Below are 21,604 nucleotides of genomic sequence, written 5' to 3'. Positions count from 1 at the left end.
AGGTACCATCCGCCCAGACACTTCTAAATTCTCCAAATTCAAGTCCTCTGAGAGTTTCCCACTTTGTATTTCTTTAAATTGAAGGGTGTTTCTTGGGTGTGGACATGAGCCAGCTATTTGAGGAAAGAGCATTTAGACCTATGGGCCATCTGAGCTAACTAGACTCAATGTGCGTTACAGTCGTCATGGTTCTCAGGGGCTTTCCCCTAGCGCCCCAATTCCAGGTTCAGTTTCACCGACTCATCGGCCGCTCTGTCTCTCCGCTAGAATGCCTAAGTGGTATCTAACTTCGCATGCCCAAAGTGTAACTTGGGTTTTCCATCCAATTCTGCTCTTCCTGCATTGGGTAGTGGAGCTACTGTCTACCCACGGGCTGAGTGAAAATGCCGGCAGTCATGTTAGACTTTCCTCAGCTTTGTGAATTTGATCCATCTATAAGACATCTCAGTTCTGTATAAAGTATCCCTGCACCCTTCTAGACTAATCCAATCTGACATCGCCCCTCCTCCTAGCTGGGCAGAAGTTCCCTTTCTCTATAAACAGGCCTCCTATGAACTAGAAGAAAAAAAACATAAACAAGGGGGCTGGAGAGATGGCCCAGCAGTTAAGAGCCCTGGCTGCTCTTCCATAAGACACAGGTTCAATTCTGAGCACCTACATGGCAGCTTATAATCATCTCCTACTCCAGTTCCAGAGAGTCTGCTGCCTTCTTCTGGCCTCCGTGGGCACTGCATTGATGTGGTACACAAATACACATTCAGGCCAAACACTCCTCATATGCATAAAATAATAAAATCTTTTTTAAAAGTGTATGTCAGATCCTAGTGTGTCTCCTTCATAAAACATGTTTCTAAACATTTAGGCTAAAACCTTTCCTGTGGTCTAAATGCCTCCTCGCTGTCTAGAGCCCACCTATCTCTCCAGCTTCATCTTCCCCTGGCTTAGGTGTTCCACATCTGTAAAAGGCATAATAACAATAATAAGAATGCCTAACTTTCCATTTGTTCCAGGGGCAGAAAGTGTTCGCCATCAGCAGGAGGCAGAGCAAGTCCTCCAGGCAGCCTGCTCTCTTGTGCACTAGTCCAGCACCAGATTACAGATGGTGTTTGAGCCAAGAAAGACAAGCGCAGCCTCCTTGAGGGGACCAGGGTTGCTGAAAGAGTTAAAAGACTTTTTCTCCAAACACTGGCCCTCCCTCTCCTGTGTCTGCTTTATGAGCTTAATGAGAAATCCAGGCACTTCACAAGGGACTGTACAAATAACTTCTGGGGCATCGCTAACTCCTCCGGCAACAAGAGACCTGAAGCTGCCAGCGCTTCGGGGAAGATAAGTACGTGGAAAGAAGGTGGCTTTTACAGCATTGGGCAGACAGAATTTTGTGGAGCTCGCTGTGAGCTCCTCCCGTAGAGCAGAACTGAAAAAGCCCGCTTAGGCTCCTCAGCCACTCTTCAAGATATTTGATTAGGAATTTGGGGGCGGGCCCTGGCGGGGCACAGACTTGTACACTCTCTGTAGGCACTCACTCCTCTCTCTCTCCTCCTCCTCTCTCTCACATTCTCCAACCCAAGGAGGCCAGACAGAAGGACGGGGTCACTCTGAGCGGTTCAACCCAAGGTAAGTGTAGTCATATTACTTTAGGTTTTGTCCCTTGTAATTCTACAAGAAGAGATAAAGAAAGGGGGCAGACTGGGGAGACGAGTAGGCAAAGATGGGTTATTCCTCCCACCTGGTCCGTGACACCCAGGGATGCTGAAGAGGGCTTATGGCAGGGAGCATGAGCTCCAGCATGTTACTGGATTCCTAACCGCTCCCTATGGGCGTTGGGAGCCTCCATTTCACAAGCATGATAGAAATTGCAAGAGCCTCTCTGCTGCTACCCATGAATCCCAGAGTGCTTGGGGCTTGGGGCACTTTGGAAGGTGGTCTTTGAATGTCCCAGAAATCTCATAGAGAGGGGCATGGTACCCAAATGTTAGGGGGTAAGTTTTGTATAATATGTGTGTTGTTGGGATGAAAGGGGGGGAAAAAAGAATTGACCGTGTCCAGGGAGTCATGGATAGAATGAGGTCCCACTCAGCCCAGGAGATGGCTTTTAGTTTGACCTCAGCTCGGATAGAGAGAATTTCCCTAGAGTGAAGAAATGACAAAGTACAGTAGCTTCTGAGTCAGAATCTCCAAGTCTGAGAGAACCGCCCCAGGGATCCTCACACTGAACAGAAGGTCACTAGCACAAGAAACAATTTAAGGGAATGAAACCCTGAAGCGACATTCTAGATCGGTGGGGTAAGGACAGGCCTGCGCTGCTACCAAGCAGCCATGCCTCTGAGGAGAGGCCACTGTGGCTGGGCATGGAGCCCCCTGGAAAGTCAAGTCTTGAAGAGGAAAGTAGCTCCCTTCTGCCAAAGTGCCTAGTCTGGAAGCGGGTGGAATGGAGACAGAGGCTTAGTGTGCCAGCCCTCTCTAAACAGCCACCTTGGTCGGTCCTGCAGCAGCCCAGGGCTGTGCATGGAAAAAATGCTCTCTTGGCAGTGGGCCGCTTCATCCGTCTTCTCTCCTGGCCTGAGTCAGGGACCAGCCAGCATCCTAGGCAGTGGGCAGTTGAGTCTGCTCCTCAGACACACTGTGGCTCTTTGTTCAAGGACTGTGACTGCCCAAGGATGAGCCAGGGTGCCCATTCTGAGCCGTCCAGGAGATGGTGGGATGAAAAGACCTCTGAAGGAACTGTTTCCAGGGAGCAGAGGGGCCTGACAGGGATGGTGCCCAAACATTGAGTAGTTAGAGTGTCATAGTCAGGGGACCTCTCATCAGTTCATATGGCATCTAATGTTGTCTTTTAGCTCTTCTCGTGCCCTGTCCACATTGCCAATCCTAGCATGGCCCAACAGTGAGAGCGCACCAGGAGACCCTCTTAGGTCATGAAAGGTTCCAAGCACTCTCCGTCTTAACAGTTGTGTTCTGGGAGGTCCCCCTGCTCACAGGGACCGTGCAATGCCCTTGCTGCAGGACCCGGGCTAGGGTCCCCAGGCCAGATATGACACCCCAGTCTCCATCTTCTACACATCCAGCCTCTCTCCTGGAGACCCCAGTGTGCCTTGTTCTTGTCTTTCCTGCATAGCAAGCTCCAAGGTGACAGGCTCGTCAGCAATGTGGGTGATGAGTAAGCCTAGAAAGACAGGTAACGTCAACTAGAGGAGGAAGCTTTAAAGAGGAGAAGGGATGCAGCAGGCATAGTGGCACACGCCTCTTACCCCGGCACTGGGGAGGCAGAGGCAGGCAGATTTCTGGGAGTTCCAGGCCAGCCTGGTTTACAGAGTGAGTTCCAAGATGGCCAAGGTTGTGTAAAGAGACTCTTTCTCAGAAAGAAAGAAAGAAAGAAAGAAAGAAAGAAAGAAAGAAAGAAAGAAAGAAAGAAAGAAAGAAAGAAAGAAAGAAAGAAAGAAAGAAAAAGGAAGGAAGGAAGGAAGAAAGAAAGAAAAGAATGAATGAAAGAAAAGAAAAAAGAAAGAAAAAGAAGAGGGATATTAAATTCCACTCCTGGCTATGCATACATTTCTATCCATTTCTCAGTGCCCCTGATCCATTTCAGTTGCCTCTCACGTAGCTATTGCAATCCCCACGGTGGGTGAGGGGAGTATTAGGTCTCCAGTCTTCAGGACCACAGGAAACAGAAGCAGACCAGGCCAGACATAGTACAGTCAGCCCAGAAAACAGTTACTAAAGCGGTGCTGGGTTCCCAGCCTGGAAAGACTGGCAGTCTGGGTACACACACAGCCACAGAGCTGCTAACCAGTGCATTTTCTCACCCAGAAGACGCACAGGCGATGGCGCTCTGGAGAATAGCCCAGACCTTGTGGTGGCCACGGGGGAACCACACCCTCCCACACACTCAGGACCAGAAACCCCCAGGCTGCCCGAGAGATCAAAGGATCTTCCAGAAGTAGCTCAGCTATTCCCTTTCCACGTCTCAGTCAATTCTGGAGGCATCCTGGATATGGAAAGAACCAGGAGATGCTTGGGTTTGAACTTTCAGAAAAGATTTCCCTGGGAGTCCAAACTAGATGGGAATTCAGAAACTATTGCACCATTACCGGTACAGGAAGGTTTACAACTTGGGGGAGAGGATGTTGTGCTTCTCAGCTTCAACAACAGAACCTTAGGGTGCCAAGGGAGGTGAAGGACCTGCCCCCTTCTCCAAACTGTGGCCCCACGCCTCTGCCTCTCAGATTCCTTTCTAACCTCAGACTCCTTTCGTTGCTGCATGAGCAGAAGTGAGAGAGCGCTGACCTCCCCCAGACAACCGGGCCCAGCTCCCTGGGTGTGCAGAGCCGGTGGGAGGAGGCACTTGGAAGGAAAAGTGCACCTCCTGCCCTCCAGTGCTTGACTGCACAGTGTCGTCTGTGTAGCTCAGCATCTGTGGACACCCTGAGCCGCCCGTCTCCCCTCCGGCACCTTCACTTATGTCCCTACTTGCTCTACTCTCTCCCTCTCCACAGAGACAAGATGCAGTGGGCCTTCATCCTACTGCTGGCAGGGCTCTGCTCACTCACCCAGGGCCAGTATGATGAAGACTCTCACTGGTGGATCCAATACCTCCGAAACCAGCAGTCCACCTACTACGACCCCTATGACCCTTACCCCTATGAGCCCTCGGAGCCTTACCCCTACGGCGTGGAAGAAGGCCCAGCCTATGCCTACGGTACACCTCCTCTCCCAGAGCCCCGGGACTGTCCCCAAGAATGCGACTGCCCACCCAACTTCCCCACAGCCATGTACTGTGACAACCGCAACCTCAAGTACCTGCCCTTTGTGCCCTCCCGCATGAAGTATGTCTACTTCCAGAACAACCAGATCTCCGCCATCCAGGAAAGTGTCTTTGACAATGCCACCGGGCTGCTCTGGATTGCTCTCCATGGCAACCAGATTACCAGCGACAAGATAGGCAGGAAAGTCTTCTCCAAGCTGAGACACCTGGAGAGGTTGTACCTAGATCACAACAACCTGACCCGGATGCCCGGCCCGCTGCCCCGATCGCTGCGAGAGCTCCACCTGAACCACAACCAGATCTCGCGGGTGCCCAGCAACGCCCTGGAGGGCCTGGAGAACCTCACAGCCTTGTACCTCCACCACAATGAGATCCAGGAAGTGGGGAGTTCCATGCGAGGCCTCCGGTCCCTGATCCTGCTAGATCTGAGTTATAACCACCTCCGCAGGGTGCCCGACGGTCTGCCCTCAGCGCTGGAGCAGCTGTACCTAGAACACAACAATGTCTACACCGTCCCTGACAACTACTTCCGGGGCTCACCCAAGCTGTTGTACGTGCGGCTGTCTCACAACAGCCTCACCAACAACGGCCTTTCTACCAACACCTTCAATTCCAGCAGCCTTCTCGAGCTCGACTTGTCTTACAACCAGCTGCAGAAGATCCCTCCTGTCAACACCAACTTGGAGAACCTCTACCTCCAGGGCAACAGGATCAACGGTGAGATCTGGGGGAGGGAGGGCTCCCCTCCAGAGCTAATGGGGATACAAAAGAAATGAGCACAGGGAACCAAACGATCAATCAGAACTCTCACCACCAAAGCCCTGTAGTGCAGACAGGCTCGCACCGGCCCTCCAGCAGAAGTGAGAGAACCACTATAGAGCTGGTTGGCTCCAAAGGCCACTTCCTAAAAGAAGAAAGTTTCAAGGTGAGCACAGGGGCTGTGGTGAGGCAGGGTGAAAACAGTTAGCAGGGGGTGTTGCCGGAAGAACCGGTCGCTTAACAAGTCACCTTTGGGAGCATGCTTGAAAGGAAGGGATCACATGTTAGGAGCAGTGAGAGATGAGTCTAGAGAGGCTCTAGAGTGGTGGTTCTCAACCTGGGGGTGGAACGGCCTTTTCACAGGGGTCGACTATCAGATATACTGAATATCAGAGATTTACATTACATTTCATGCATTTATAACAATAGCAAAATTACAGTTATGAAGTAGCAACAAAAATAATTTTGTCGTTGGGGGTCACCACAACGTGAGGAACTGTATTGAAAGGTCACAGCGTTAGGAAGGTTGAGAACCCCTGCTCCTGAGGGATATTCAAGAAGAGATTTTGTTATCTTCTGGGGTCTGCCTCAGGAGAAGGTCGGGCTAAAGAGCCGAGGTCTCTGAACATTCTTAAGCTCACCAACAGATGCAGCCTCTCTGTTGGCCCCACAACTCCTGCTGGTGCAGCCTAGTCTCCTGGTTTGGGTGTTTATTTTTCAGACTTACCAGTTGATGGACAGGAGTGGGCAGCCTCTCAGAGCTGAGTGTGGGACTCTTTCTTGCCAGTTCTCCCTGGAGTCCAAGGAGCCTGTGGTGGCAAAGGTCCTCCCAACGGCAACGTGAGCCTGGCCGTGCAGGCTTCCAGCGGGAGCACAGACTGGGTGTTTTATAAGAATTTCTCCACATAGACAGGACCACCTCTCTGAGGCTAAGAGCTAAAAGATGAATGTCTGGCTGACAGTGGTCTTTCAGCCTCTTTCTGAGGATCTCATGCTCAGAATATGCTTGCCTGATCCCAGTGGCTTCTGATCTCAGCTGGGAGGCACTGAGCCAGCATTTAGCTTCCCTCCCGCTGTGGCCCAGTGTGCTCTGGGGAAGGGAGGCCTGTGAGTGACCACGCAGAGGGCTTTGAAGTTCCTTTGACCTGCAGAGAAGGAATGAGCCATCAAAGCACAGGAGAGACCCAGTCCTGTCCTCTCCCTCTCCCTGTCTCCTCTCAGGGGGACAGATCAGTCATTTGGCAAGATGTTAACAGCCAGACAGCCTTTCTCAGAGGGAATAGGGGAGGTTGCAGTGGGGCTGTGAAGGGAAAAGGTGTCTGTCTGGTCCTTTATTTTGAACTGCAAGGCACATTACATACACCCTAGGTTGGTTTTTTACTTAAAGTCTCTCTTTTCGGGGAGGAGTCTTGTTAGTCCCAAGGTGATGTCAGGAGTCATTTACTCTATCTTAAAGATATCACACACACCCCAGAGTTTGGCATTTTCTCACGATTTATGTCTCACCCTGCAGTCACCTCCCACCTACTCTGAATCCAGAAGAGCTGTCATATGAGAAATGTCACATGACATGCTGTACCTCGTCCAAGTGCAGCCCTGAGCATGTGGCAGGAGGCTCTCCGGGAAAGAGCACAGAAGCTAATGTCTAGCCATTCAATCAGAGAGATGAGGCAAGGAGAGGCTGTGCCATCACGTCTCTCATCCCCTTTCTGTCTTTATGCAGAAATAGCCAGTCAGACACAGGCAAATCCAAAAGTAAATCATTCAATGAGTTGCTCCAAGGCCCTGCAAGGAAGCTCTCTGCTCAAATCACTAGAAAATGGCTGCATCTACCCCAGATCCCTGTGTGACCAGTTTGGGCCTAATTCCTTCCTTCCCTCTCCTGGTTATCATTTATTCTCTCTCCTGGATTCTTTTTAATAAGCAGAGTAGCACCTGCGCCATATCATTCTTGCGTTAGTAAATAGTGTGTGCACAACGCACCATCCAGAGGACCTGACACACAGTTTCACAGACAACCCATGGAAACACACAGTCAGCTTGCCTTCTTGTGGCCATTTCAGAGTGGACAAGTCCAGTTTGAGTGCTTGTTTTCTGAATTTCTAGGATGGGGAAGTAAAGTATAAAGACAGGAAAACCATCTCTCCAGGTCACCCAGCCTAGGGAAGAGAGAACCCTCAACCCCTGCCCTTTGTCAGAGCTCGTAAAGGCAGGCATCTCTGACTAAGAACAAGGGGCAGCCCACCCTGCTCCCTAGCCTGCCCACCACATACACTGAGGAAGCCAGGAAGGAGATCTTCCTGCGCTGGCAGTCGGGGACCATGTTGGGGTGAAGGTGTAACGAGAGGCCTTATGGGGTGGGGACAACAGCTCTAGACCTGCGTGCAGCTCAGCAGCTCCCCGCTTCCCTTCAAAGCCTTCCTCACTTTTTCCAACCTGGCCGAGAGAGTGCAGAGGCAGAGCCATGGAATGTTATTCAGAAGCTGTGGGATCCAGTGGCGCGGGGCAGGATTGGTATTTGGAAAGACTTATGTCAGTATTTAATTTGGGCTGGAAAATGTCTGCCAGGGCCTCCTCACAGAAGCCCTGACCTACTGCGGGTTTGAGGAAGGTAGTGGGGGGCTCTCAGAACCCCACAGACACCTGATCTAAAGGCTGTGTCTAGTTGCTCACAGATATGGTCCACATTTATGTGCCCATAACCGAGAACTTGGATTTTTAGCACAGTCTGCAGGCTCCTGGTTGGGATGTCTATCTCAGTCCCAAATAGAATAATAGGAAGGGACAAAGAAGTTGGCCACCTCATGTCCCCCAAGAACCCTGTACACAGATAACAGACCCAGACTCCATCTGGACTATAACCACTAAATCTGTTTCCAAAGATCAGAGAGAAAATGAAAAAAAAAAATCCAGATCTTCTGCCCCCTCCCCCCACAGGGTATTTCCCAGCACCCCACTCTTCCAGGGGCCTGATTATTCTCCAGCCCATCTTGGTCAGTTCTTAATGGAGATTAAAAACTAATGGTGTTAATTCAAAACCATATTCCTCCTCAGCCTCAGCCTTCTGCGCCATCTTCCTTGGCAACCTTCATTTTCACACTCACTGCCTCCCCGGGGGAACCCCCTCCCCATTGTCTCAAAATAGTGGGTTAGTCCCACCAGCCCCGTTCTGATCGTAGTTCCAGGCACCTCTGCAAGAAGAGGGGAATCTCTGGTGTGACAAAGGCAGCCCTGCTCTACGCCCAGGCTGCAGCTGCCAGTGTTGTGTTGATCCTAGCTCCAGACCCCATCAGCACCTCATCCCAAACCAGTTCACAGCAAATCACAAGAGCGACCTTCTGGGGCCTCAAGTGGAAGGCAGCCCTGACAGGCTTCACGGCGTCCAGTGACGACGTCGCCGTCTCTCTTGGAGTTTCCACTGGGATCTTGATTTTTTTTTCAAATGACTGACAGTAGACTGGAGACCGGTAGTTGACTCTGGTTGACTCACCCAATAGGACAGCAGAGATAACTGTGGGAGGCTTTATGTTGCGAGAAAGTTATGGTATCTGTTCCATGGGAACTCCTCTCTGAAAGAGTCCTCGGTGACTTCTGAGAGTAAAAAGAAGCCAGGTCCTGAGGGATGGCTCTGGCTCCACCTCCAGTCACAAGGTCTGGAGGAAAGGACACCCAAGGACATTCAGGGCCTGCAGAACAAAACACAGGGAGTGGGAATTTGGGGCCTGTGCTTCAGAAGCTGGACCTGCACCCCAGTGGCGGTGACAGCCCTCCTATAATTCTAGCCTCAAAAGACAGAGGATCTCTAAGGCAAGATAACTGGCTAGATACCAAGAGCAGACATACCAGCAAGCTCTGGGTATGACTGAGTGACCTTACCTCAGGGAAAGAAGGCAGCTGGTGAGGATTCCTGACAGTTGGCCTTGGCCTCCATATGCATGCACACAGATGTGTGCATACACCCAGGTGTTTCACATACATGTAAACATGATACACACACACATGAAAATGGCATAAGAAAAAATTATAAATAAAAGAGACAGACTACAAGGTGTGGTGGTACACACCTGTAATCCCCACACTCAGCATGTGGAGGCAAGAGCGTCTGGAGTTCAAGGCTATGCTTAGCTACATCATCAGTTTGAGGCCAGTTTGGACTATATGAGATCCCATCCCCCAAAGTAAAAGAGTGGTCTATGTAATCATATACAGGAGGCAGGGGAATCACTTATTTGGTTTTGTTTTGCTTAGTATGTTTTTTGAGACAGGGTCTCTCTATGCAGCCCTGGCTGTCCTGGAACTCACTGTGGAGTTCAGTTTGACTTTGAACTCACAGAGATTTGCTTGCCTCTGCTTCCCTAGTCCTAGAATAAAAGGCTTGCAACACCATGCCTGGCCATTTATTTGATCTTGGAGCACTGTGGCAATGCTCCGTATCCAGCCTGCCTTCCCCTTCCAGGCTCCTGAAGGCTCGGCACACAGACACTCGTCTCTAAAGCCAGGATTTCTCTCTCCACTTTCTAGACCTGCGAAATGACAGGAAATATTCAAGAACGGTGTCCCTCCATTTCCGGAGCGTCCTCCTGGTAGTGTGCCCTTAGCAAAGCCCTCCTCCCAGAGGCAGCCGAGCTCTCCGCAGCCGCTGTGGTCTATACCTACACTCTGCTTCCCCCTGCTGCCCACAGACGGGAAAAACACAAGGCTTAGTGGGAGGAACGCTCAAGGATGTGGATGGGGGCAGTGGAGTGAAGTACAGGTAGGGGTAGGGGAACCAGAGGTTGAGCTGCAGAAGCTGAAATAGGGCAGGGTCTGTTCCCAGCACTGCCCCAAACAATGCCGATCCGCCCGACTCCAGCTCTAGCCCAGACACTCCACTCTTCCTCCCCACCCCTGCCCCAGCCTTTATTTCAGGGATTCAAAAGGGCCCTTCAAGCCGGTTTTTTATCTGACTTCTAAGCTGGACTTCTTCCACCCGCCCATTCTTCTTGTCCCACCAGAGTTCTCCATCAGCAGCTTCTGCACGGTGGTGGACGTCATGAACTTCTCCAAGCTGCAGGTGCTCCGCCTGGATGGGAACGAGATCAAGCGCAGTGCCGTGCCTGCGGATGCGCCACTCTGCCTGCGCCTCGCCAGCGTCATCGAGATCTGAGGGGCCTCGCTCCCAGCTCGGGCTCGGGGCACTTGGCTCACCGTCACCCTGCTACATTCGGCTTGGATGGTCTGGTTTGGCTTTTGCTGGATGGTCTGGGGCAAGCAGGTGACACAAGTCTCCTTTCAATAGGCAAGGTTAGGTGGGATCAGAGACCCTGTCAGATTCTGCAGAGGACAAAAGTAGTGGAGGAATAGCCTTAGAGTCCAGCCCCCCAAATCTTCCTACCACTCAACCTTCCCCATGACCTGATCTGGCAGAGTGTAACCTTGCGTAAACAGTAGCATATAACCATTTTCAGACAATCTGACTTTGGGGGCTGTGCTGAACAGCATGGTCCAGCTGCTGCTTCTGCAGTTACTCTGGGCTCCTATTCATTGCTCCTCAAAACATACCTCTTGCGCAGCCACCCCTTCCTAGGCCCAACCCAGCCACTCTGCCCTCTCTCACTAAGGCCTCTTCTATGCCCTAGGCAGTCAGGAGATACACAAACCCCAAGGCCCCCATGGTAGCTGTTCAGCAACCTGTGGAGAGAGGCCACACTATTGTCTGAGGCTAAAAGGATGCCTAAGATCACCACTATGCCTCCCTAACCTCCTCTGTTTAAAGCCACAAAATCGAAGGTCATCAGCATAGTGATGATGTCATCGCTTGATACCAGAGGAGACAACCAGTTCTGTAATGGAGGATCAGATTCAAAGGAGGGAAGGCTTACATGGTACCATCACATCCATAATGTGGGTAGGGAAGAGTCACACCTCAAACTAGCAGAACTGAAGGGGCAGGCCCTGTCCTCGGTTTCATCTGACCAAACACGATCTGTGCCCCTTCTTGGGCTTTTAGTCTTGAGGGGGCAGCAGTGTGTTTTTTAAAACATGAGAAAGACCCATCCTTCAATCCAAGTAGGAAAGTTTGGTGCCCAGATGGTAGAAGCCGACTCCACCAGCCTTGGGCCCACCTGTTAGCCCAGCCTAGGGAGTGATCTCAACAACTGCTTTGTCCCTAAGGCCGGAACTTAAGCTACCAGCTTTGCCAGAGATGCTCGCTTGGGTGCAAGAAGCCCAAGCCAGGCCAAGTCTTGCTACCCTGGGCATGGATTCCTGCTTTACTAGGTGAAGTCACGCCTCGGGCCCAAAGGTGCCTGGGATTTGTAGTGTGGCTGACAGCAATCCTGTCTTCTCCTTTTTAAAGGTGATGTTGCCTGGGCACAACACACAGGCTCTTCTAGATCCCACTGGGATGGAGCCATCTGGGCAGCCAGCAGCAAGGACTAGTTGAGGGATGTTAGCCTGAGTCAGGTCTCTATCCAGACACCTTACAGCCCTGATTCTGCATGCACTTGGGAGCAAGTGTCTCTGAAAAGGGGAGGGGTGGAGGAGGGTGCTTAGACTGTGTCCTGGGCTCCAGAATCTCCAGTCCACAAAAGCCAGACCAGCTTGTTTCAACAAGCGAGTGCCGCGTGTGGGGCAAGGCTGCCCTGCCCAGGGCTCTTGGGAAGCACCTACATGTGAACACCGTCATGCCTCTATAAAGGGTCCTCAGCATAGGGCGAGCATGAGTGGTGGCTAACCTGACTAATAAAGTTATTTTATCCATGCATCTGCAAGGATGGAGTCATTGGTAGCAGCCCTCCGCTTTGCCTCAGGACACCTAGTCACACAGGCCTCGCGCTGTATTCATTCTTTCTTTTGTATTCTTCTCGGGTAAGTGTAGCTAAGAGCTTTTAAAAAGTAGCCTATACAAAAAACTCAAGTTAGCAAGTGTGTTCTAAACTTTAATCTCACTACTTACACACCCACTTGTCTCCCAGGAGAAAGAAAAACTGGTTTTGAGGGTTGTTTTTTGTTGGTTTTATTTCTGTTGTTGCCCTTACACACACACACACACACACTCTCTCTAAATGCTTTTCTCCCTCCTCCCTTGCCAACTCTGTAGTTCTGGACCTGGCAGAGCTGCGGTACTATTACATTAATGGCTTCTGCCCTCTAGTGGCTCCTGCCCAAAGCTGAGAGCTGCCTGACCTAGCAAAGCTCACTCCGTCCGGGAAGAACTAAGTCTGCGCCACCTACCTACTTTCCACTCCTGTTGGTGAATGTTTCTTGAAACCCTTCAGGTGCCAGATGCCAGGCTAAGAACTTCACATTGTCTTGAAGCACAAAGGGTGTTGGTGTTGCCTCTGCGTCTTTGGTACAGAGGAAAGCAGAAGTGACTGAGGATAAACACATGCCAAATTCTGACCGCCCCAACTCCTTTTTTTTTTTTTTTTTTTTTTTTTTTTTTTTTTTTTTTTTTTTTTTTGTGAAAGTGAACTGGGGAATGTTTTTAGGAAAGAGTGTGCAAGATGTGAGTGCCTTGGAGATCCGGCACAGACGGGTGCCAGGGGAAGGGTGAGGAGACACTTATGAAGGGGTCTAGCCAAATAGCTGCTGATTTTTAGCAGCTCAGCTACCACCACTGTATTAATTCATTTGGATTATTATAACAGATACCTGAAATAAGCAACTTAAGGGGGCAGGGTTTATTGGGACTCTTAGTTTCCCAGGGTCTTGCTTGTTCTATCATAGGAGTGAAAACTCAGTTCTCGGCAGCGAGTATGTGGCAAAGGGCCGTTCACGTCACAGCAGAGCAGAAAGCAGAGAACAAAGCAGCAATCAAGATCTGAATACAACACTCAAAGATCCACTCCTAGTGACCTTCTTCTCTTTAGAGTCTACCTCCTAAAGGTTCCACTGTAACTGGAGGCTTCTCTCCCACCCACCAATTCACTCTGGGGCTTAATATTAATTACAAACTGTTTGGCCCATTAGCTCAGGCTTATTATTAACTAGCTCTTACAACTTAAATGAACATAATTCTATTATTCTATATTTTACCATGAGGCTCGTGGCTTACTAACTCGCATCTTGCTTCTTCAGTGGCTGTTGAGGTCTCTCTGACTCCACCTTCTTTCCCCTTGTCTTTTTGCTTGAATTTCCTGACTAGCTATATTCTACCTGGCTATTGGCCAAATTAGCTTCTTTATTAGCCAATGGTAATAAGACATATTCACAGCATACAGAAGGGCATTCCACATCATTCCGTAGCTCCCAAAGTAGACCCGCCAGCTGCAGAAGAAACATGAAAACAGGAGCCCATGGGGTCATTCCAGCTCCAAGCCATGGCATCCCGTCCTAGCCTACAAAGGATTATGAGCATCTCATATGGCAAAATATTCTTTAGCTCAACTTCAAAAGTTTTGAGGTTTTTTTGTTTTGTTTTGTTTTGGGTTTGTTTGTTTTTTGTTTTTTGAGACAGCATTTCTATTTGTGTAGCCCTGGTTGCTCTGGCCCTTGCTTTGTAGACCAGACTGACCTTGAACTCAGAGATCCATTTGCCTCTGCCTCCTCGGTGTTGGGATTAATGGCGTGCGCCACCACCACCATCCGACTCTAACTTCAACCGTCTTAACAATCCCAACACCTTTCAGAAGACAGACGTTCAAAGACTCTGCTGAGACTCAAAGCGACCTTTGAGTCAGGAGGCTCTATAAGTCCAAAGAACACTACCTGTTCATAGTCTATAGCAGAGGGGTGAGCTTTCCTATTCCTATAGGAAGAATGGGGAGAGAGAAGAGTTGGAACTAAAGCAAACCCAAAACCCAGCAGGGCAAAGGTCAACTCCTGTAGCTCCATGCCCAGCATTTAAGGCAGCATGATGTGATTCCAGCGGACATTGGCGGCCTTGGCCATGATAGCATTTGCGATACACGTGGTCTGTTCGTTTGGGCCGTGCTCCTTAGACATTCCGTGTTCCTGGCACCGACTACGTCATAGGGTATCCATTGCAGCTTGGGCTTCATGAATAGCCCTCCCTCCTACAGCTCCTCGACAGGAAATCCAGACTATCACCTGGCCTCACAGACTTTACTCTGGAATCTTGCAGGAAAGCTCCATGACCCCACAACCCTTGCCTTCTCCATACCTGCAAAAGTAGCGCTGTGTAAACAATGCCAAGTTCTGCCTCAGGCTTGAGCGGCAGGGGGAGGGGCTTCCTTGGACTGTGCTACAGAGGCCTCTGGGTTCCTCGGCAGCTGAATCCAGGAAAATCTGCCCTTAGACATCCCCTTGGGAGTACAGTATCCATCACTGGCATGCTCTTTAGAGAAGTCTTTCTAATGAGCTTGCAGCTTTACACCCTGAAACCTACATGAATGAGATCCCGGTAATTTCTGCAGTGCCCCGAGGGACCTTCCACTTGTCTTAATATGAAGCACTCAAAGCTTTTTCTATTGTCATTCCTTTATCTGTAACTTTAAACAGCTCCCTTTCCTGGCCAAACTGTGTGCTTCTTGCATCCTTCCGATCATTTTTTCCCAACCCTGATCCTCACTGTAAACCTGCCCCAAAGCACCCAGCAGTGGCCATGCCCCAGCCCAAATGCTCTCTTGATATCCCCTCCACCAGGTCACCTGTCTATTACACTTCCATTTCACCTCACTTAAAATTTCAGAGCATGGGAAATATGTGCATAATTTTTTTTTTGCTGTAATCCAACACAAATAGCTCCTTGAGTCCTTGTTCACATTTAAAACCTCGTGAGAGCTGAGCATAGTGGTGCAGCCTTTAATCCTGGCACTCAGGAAGAAAAGACAGGGAGATCTCTGGGAGTTTGAGGCCAACCTGGTCTACAGAGTGAGTTCCAGGACAGTCAGAGCTTTGTAAAGAGACCCTGTCTCAAAAAACAAAACAAACAAACAAGCATGCAAAAACCCTCACAAGCCAGGCCTTTGTTTGTGATTCTATTGGACTCGGGTCTTCTGAACACCCATCAGAACCACCCACAAGCTGTTCTCACAGCAGTCTAGGGCTTCTGTGCTCTGCATCTCCCAAACTTCCAAACTCCTTTTGCAAACCAGTTTGAAAGGCCTAAGAACCACGTGGGCACGTGGGCTCAGCTAATCATAAGAGTGTCCCTACTTCCCTGACACTGATTTTCAGGATTAGTTACTTCCCCTTGTACATCAGTACCTGACAGAGACAAGTCAAGAAATAAAGGATTAATTTGGGTTCATGGTTTCGGTCCATCCGTTCATGGCAGCGGGAGTGTATGGCAGGAGCTGTGCACAGCCCGGCAGACCAAGAGCAGAGCACAGGGTAGGAACCTTCAAGAATGGCCTTGAATGGCCCGCTTCCACCGGCTAAATGGTACCTCCTAAAGGTTCTGCATGCCTCCCAGAACAGCAACACCAGGTGGGGAACCAAGTATTTAAAGTCCAGGGGGACCATTTCAGATTTAAAACATAGCACCGAGCAAGACAAGCAAGGAGAAAAATGAAACTCACACAGCCTGCAGCCAGACTCCCCTCATTTCTAAATCTGTTGCTTCACAGGGGAGACACACAAAGGGGCTGCCCCTCAGGCTCAGCCATTTTCCTTCATGCTACCAGGTGGCCAGGGCTTACTCTGTACTAGAGATCGGTCTTAGTTCCTTTTCTATTGCTGTGACAAGACACCATGTCCAGGGAAATTTATAAATGGGGGCACCTGATTGGGGTCAAAGCTCCAGAGTGTAGAGTCCATGCTGATGGAGCAAGGAACAATTGGGACTACACACATCCTGATTCACAAGCAGGTGGCAGAGAGAGCTAACTGGGAATGGCACAAGATTTTTGAAACCCCAGAGCCCACATACAGTGACACACCTCCTCCAACAAGGCCAAGTCCCCAATCCTTCCCAAACAGTTCCACCAACTGGAAACCAAGCATTTAGATATATGAGCCTCTGGGAGCCATTCTCATTCAAACCACCACAAGGCGTAATATATCACCTCGTCTGCTCCTTCTTGTCAACTATGCCACAGCCATTATTGTACATAAACTATATACTATTTATTGTTTTTACACACAAGGAAACCGAGACACACGGACCTCGGGCCTCCCAGCAGGGAAGCATGTCAGCCAGATCACGGTATCAACCATGCTCTCTTCAGCCTGACAGTAATGTGCCCTTGTTTCTGCCACGCTCCCTGCAGAGCTGGGTACTTTCGGGGAGTATCCTAGGGGCTAAAGACAGAGAAGCGCTGATGTAAATGGAGAGAGACAATCTTACTCTTCAGAGGATGCATCTGAAGCCATCCTGCTAGCCTTTGTGGGCTTTCAGTTAAAACTCCCTCTTCATCAGTGGGGGGTGGGATTCCTACATTGGCATTCCTTGGTAAACAACAGGAACCACAGCCTGAGGATCAGACATTACAGACTGAGAAAGAGCTGGGACGATGATCATAGGCCTGTGAGAGGATGTCAAGAGCCTGCCTGAGAGGCCAAGAGGTAGGAAGTGGGACACAGAAGCCTACATGAGAGGGAGGAGTGACCTGGATGTGGATAATACCGAAATATGGAAGGAAGCTTCAGAGTTGCTAAGTAACAAGAAATGGCCAGACCACAGAGAGAAAAGGGGAGCATTTAAAGCAATGAGGCAGGGTGCTAGGTAGGTGTCAAATCACCCACTACCTTACTTCTCCTTTTCAGACTCAAGTACCAACTTTACCCCTATACCAAGGGCAGCTGTGTGGAGTCCCGCTGTTTTGCCTTTGGCCACAAGGGGGCAGTATCTCCTCTCATATGGTCAGAGACTCCCGAGCCTCTCCAAGCTGGACGACTGCAGATTTCCCACACCTTTGTTCTATCAGTGCCCGGAAGGTCCATTTTCGACCAGGGCCTTCTGTGCTGCTGGGGGCAATCTTGTGCTGCTCAGAATCTTGTTCTCTTTGTGTTTTTCTTTGTTTTGAAACAATCTTGCTATGCTAACCTGACCAACCTTGAATTCCTGGCTTAAAAGATCCTCTTGTCTCACAGCCCTGAGTGTATGGGCATAGAGGGGGTCACTATTCCCAGCATTGTAAAGTATTTTCTTGACTGCCTGGCTCCTTTTTAACAACATTGCACTATACAGTCCAGGTTAGTTCACTAGTTAAACAGTTTTTATTGTAATGTCCAGCTACCAAGATGCAAAACATAAAATTTAGATATGTGTGTTTCTTTATTAATACAATTAACAAAATTCATTCAGAGGTCTGTTGGCTGCAGTTACTGTAGTAAAGGTATTGCTGAGTGCACAAAGCATGTCAAAGTATTTCCAATAACTGCAATGTAATATAAGATATATCTGTGATTTCGAGCCAGACATGGCGACACATGCCCGTAATCCAAGCACTCAAGAAATAGAGGCACAATGATCAAGGCTAGCTTCAGAGTCCAGCCTGGGCTACAGGAGGCCCTGTCTCAAATTAAATCTAGGATTTCAGTGTGAGTTGAAAGGAGCCTCGGGTGCTGCCGCCTTTACCAACACAAATTGCTAAAGTTTGCTTAGCTGGATGCCAAATTGAGATCTGCTTCCAATTCAAGTGCAAAGACCTTATCAAAGGAAGTCAGGCAAAGGCAGGCAGAGATTCGGATCACAGAAGGAATGCAGGACGACAGCATCAAGCATGGACTTCTCCTCCCTATGGGCACAACTCGACTCCTTGACAAACCGGTGCTGTGTGAGGCTCCTGAGCCAGATAAGGCACCTGCAGCCCTTAAGTCTAAGGAGGCATCAAGCCTCAGGGCACTTGCTATGGAGCTTGGAGGGGGCTAAGAGTCATTTTGTCTTAACAATTTAAAAGACCCGGTTCATTCAGAAACTCACAAAGCAGCTTGATAAAAGTACCTAACAAAGTATACTGATGAGATATTCTTTCTTATTCCTCCCCCTCCTCATCTTCTGTGTGATGATAGCTAGGGAGACCAGGCAAGCCATAGAATGGCCTGAGCACTCTCCTTTGTTTGCTGACTCCACTGTGCTGACCCTAAAGTAAACTGTCCTCAGGAGGCTAACGCTCCTGGGTGGACCTCACACTTTTTCAGAAGGTTCCATCTTAGTCGTACAGGTAGGAGCCAATAGATGTGACTCCAGCTAGCAGCTGAGCCCCTGGGTAGCCCACGGTGTGCTCACACGGAGCAAACACGTTGCTCAACCCTGTAGCTGCACAGGTTTTCCCTCCTGAAAACTAGTCCATGCCCCGAGGACAAAGCCCACATGTGGAGCAAGAAGGATTGCACGGCAGACTGAGCCAAGCCACTGCTGCGGCTCCCAGCTCTGGGAGCAGAGGAAGGGAGAAATCTACAACCAAATGGCTAGTCAGGACAAAGGGCCCGGCAACCACACCCAGCCACACTGGGCCCCAACAGGAATTGCAAAGACTAAGACAAATGAGCCGTTTCCACCTTGGTCTGGGCTGCGGGAACAAAGAGCACAATTACACCAGACCTAGGAAATGGGTCAGAGTCCCTGGCAGAGCTTGTAGGAATATCGAGTGGCAAGTCTTGACATCTTCCACAAGGATCAGCAATAGTGTTTGGACTTGCAGTCCACCCCCAACAACCCCACCTCTCCTTCCTGGGTGCTGTGCTGAGCCTTGGGTCTTGAGATTGGGCTCTGGAGACAGTCTGAGACAACAGAAGGGTGCCATTGGCTTTAGGCTTAGCCAGCAGTTTTAGGGAGAGATGGGAGTCAGATAAGGACCAACAATTGCTTGGTTACTCAAGGTGTGGCTAAAGTTGTTGCATAGAAAGAGCCAGAAAGCCCAAGTGGCCAAACAGAACCATACACATCAAGGCTTCAGGACTCACGGCTTGATGCCCCGTAGTAAAGTCAAGTCAGGGGCAGAGGGGGCTGTTCTTTCAACAGCATGGAAGTGGGCCCTGTGCAACCCAGAAACAGCTCCAAGGTCACGTCCATGAAGACCATGGTAACCCCCAAAACTGCCCGGGGAACAGACACTGAATTGGTAATGCTGAGACCCGTGCCCTGCTTCTGAGTGGAGTCTGGCCCTTGCTGCCTTTCCTTCTTCACCTCATCAGCACGGGATCCACGGGGCCTGGCATCCCTTGGTTGGCAGCAGCATGACTCCCATCTCCACTGTCCCCATCTTCTTCTGGTATCTTCTATTTGTCCCTCTTCTAAGACACAAGGCACAGATTTAAGGACCTCCCTAACTCAGCATGCGCGCATCCTTGACTTTTAATAATAACATTTGCAAGGAAACTGTCTCCAGATGAGCTCACAGTCTAATACTCTGGGTAGCCACGGGCGACAAGTCTGGTACCATTCAACCCCGACACCATCCAATAGGAACTTTCCGAAGCAGACTGAAAGATCTCTGTGGGGGATTCTACACAGATGTTCCTACAGTCCAAACACTACACGCTCAGGTGATCGTCTGCTGGATGACAAGCAAAAACGACAGTCCCAAATGGGCATTATATGTCAGGAAGCTCCCCTTCTGTGCTGGTGTGCACAAGGATGATGCACAGACGTCCCCGACCCTACATCTTTCTCTTCTCACTAATCGTGAACTGTCACAAACACACGGTGAAACACAGAGACAAATGCAATGAGCCTCATGGATCCACCATTCAGGTTCAATCCGTGCCAACATACTTTCAAATCTGCGTCCTTTGAATGGAACCGCACCCGAAGTCCTCCCTCGCCCTCTCCAGAGGTGAGTTCCCTCTCTTCCGCCGTGGCCTTCCAGTGTGGCTCCAGGATCCCGAGAACGTGGTAGAGAGCATCCTTCAGCTGTGATCTTTTGATCTTTCCCAGGCCGCCGACATGTGGTACACTACACTCTCAAGCGGCTGGGCAGCCATGTGACCATGGAAGTCAGCAACCATGACTCTACAGGGTGCTGAGCTGCTGAGCTAGGAGGCCTTAGGTCTACTGAACACGCTTTCAACCTGGGGTTGGCTTATTCGGTTGGCTTGCCATCATCAGCCGAGGAGCTGGGCTTTTATTACATATTTATAGATGCGCAGACTAGCTAGAGCTGTTCATTCCGATTGGCACCATAGTCTAACCAGCCACCCGGGGTGTGACTTCACACAATGTCTGCCGCTAGCTTTGCCCCACAGAAGGTCATGTTCAAGGTTTATCCATATCGATTCTTTTTTTTTTTTTTTTTTGGTTTTTCGAGACAGGGTTTCCCTGTAGTTTCTAGAGCCTGTCCTGGAGCTAGCTCTTGTAGACCAGGCTGGCCTCGAACTCAGAGATCCTCCTGCCTCTGCCTCCTGAGTGCTGGGATTAAAGGCGTGCGCCACCACCGCCCGGCTCCATATCGATTCTTGCAGCTCCTGTTCCTCAATGCTTCCTCCACTTTCTCCTTGAAAGGCCGCTCTTTTCAGTATGTTACTGCTAGTCCAGCTGGAGCAGAGGCATCTCTCTGTCCCTGCGTTTGGGTCTCACCGGGGTTTTTGAAAGAAGCCTTATCTACTAGGTATCAGCAGTGCCCACCCACCCCACCCTCCCTCCTAACCCCCCTCCCTCAACCCTCATCCCCACCCTGACCCCAGTGAACACCATCAAAGTGTCTTGAGTTGCCAAATGTTCCCTGGAAGGCAAAAGCACCAGTGGTTAAGATTCTCTGGCATCTACAGTGGGAGTGGAAGGGGTAGGAGGATGGATGGGGGTGGGGGATACTGCTTTCACTAGCTGCCTTACAGCGACTCCTCACAATCACTACAAATATGTAGTAGAAGGGGGAGCAGGTTGTGTCCCACCACCTGGCTAGCTTAACCCCTGAAATAATTACACAGAAACTGTATTCATTTCAACACTGCCTGGTCATTAGCTCTAGCCTCTTATTGGCTAACTCTCACATATTAGTTTAACCCATATCTAATAATCTGTATGTCACCACGAGGTCGTGGCTTACTGGGAGAGAGTCTAACCTACATCTGTCTCAGGCTGGAGATTCATGGTGTCTGCCACACTTCCCTTCTTCCCAGCATTCTATTCTGTCTACTCAACCCACTTAAGGGCTGCCCTATCAAAAGGCCAAGGCAGCCTCTTTAGTCAACCAATGAAAGCAACACACAAACAGGAGAACCTCCTACACCATTTCCCCTTTTTCTGTTTAAACA

At 49.9% G+C, this 21,604-nt stretch overlaps 1 protein-coding gene across 1 annotated transcript; it reads left to right on the top strand.

Annotated features, from left to right (window-relative positions):
* The first annotated feature begins 1,505 nt into the window (after nucleotides 1-1,505).
* On the top strand, nucleotides 1,506-12,225 carry Fmod (fibromodulin). Its single transcript, XM_038349548.1, has 3 exons — nucleotides 1,506-1,614; nucleotides 4,494-5,479; nucleotides 10,516-12,225. Exons 2-3 carry the CDS (start codon nucleotides 4,501-4,503, stop codon nucleotides 10,665-10,667), a joined length of 1,131 nt encoding a protein of 376 aa, XP_038205476.1. The 5' UTR covers nucleotides 1,506-1,614; nucleotides 4,494-4,500; the 3' UTR covers nucleotides 10,668-12,225.
* The last annotated feature ends 9,379 nt before the right edge of the window (nucleotides 12,226-21,604 follow it).

Source organism: Arvicola amphibius, chromosome 12 (assembly GCF_903992535.2).
Source record: "Arvicola amphibius chromosome 12, mArvAmp1.2, whole genome shotgun sequence".
Lineage (NCBI taxonomy): Eukaryota > Metazoa > Chordata > Mammalia > Rodentia > Cricetidae > Arvicola > Arvicola amphibius.
The sequence above is the reverse complement of the archived record's forward strand: the minus strand, read 5'-3'. Positions and strand labels throughout refer to the sequence as shown.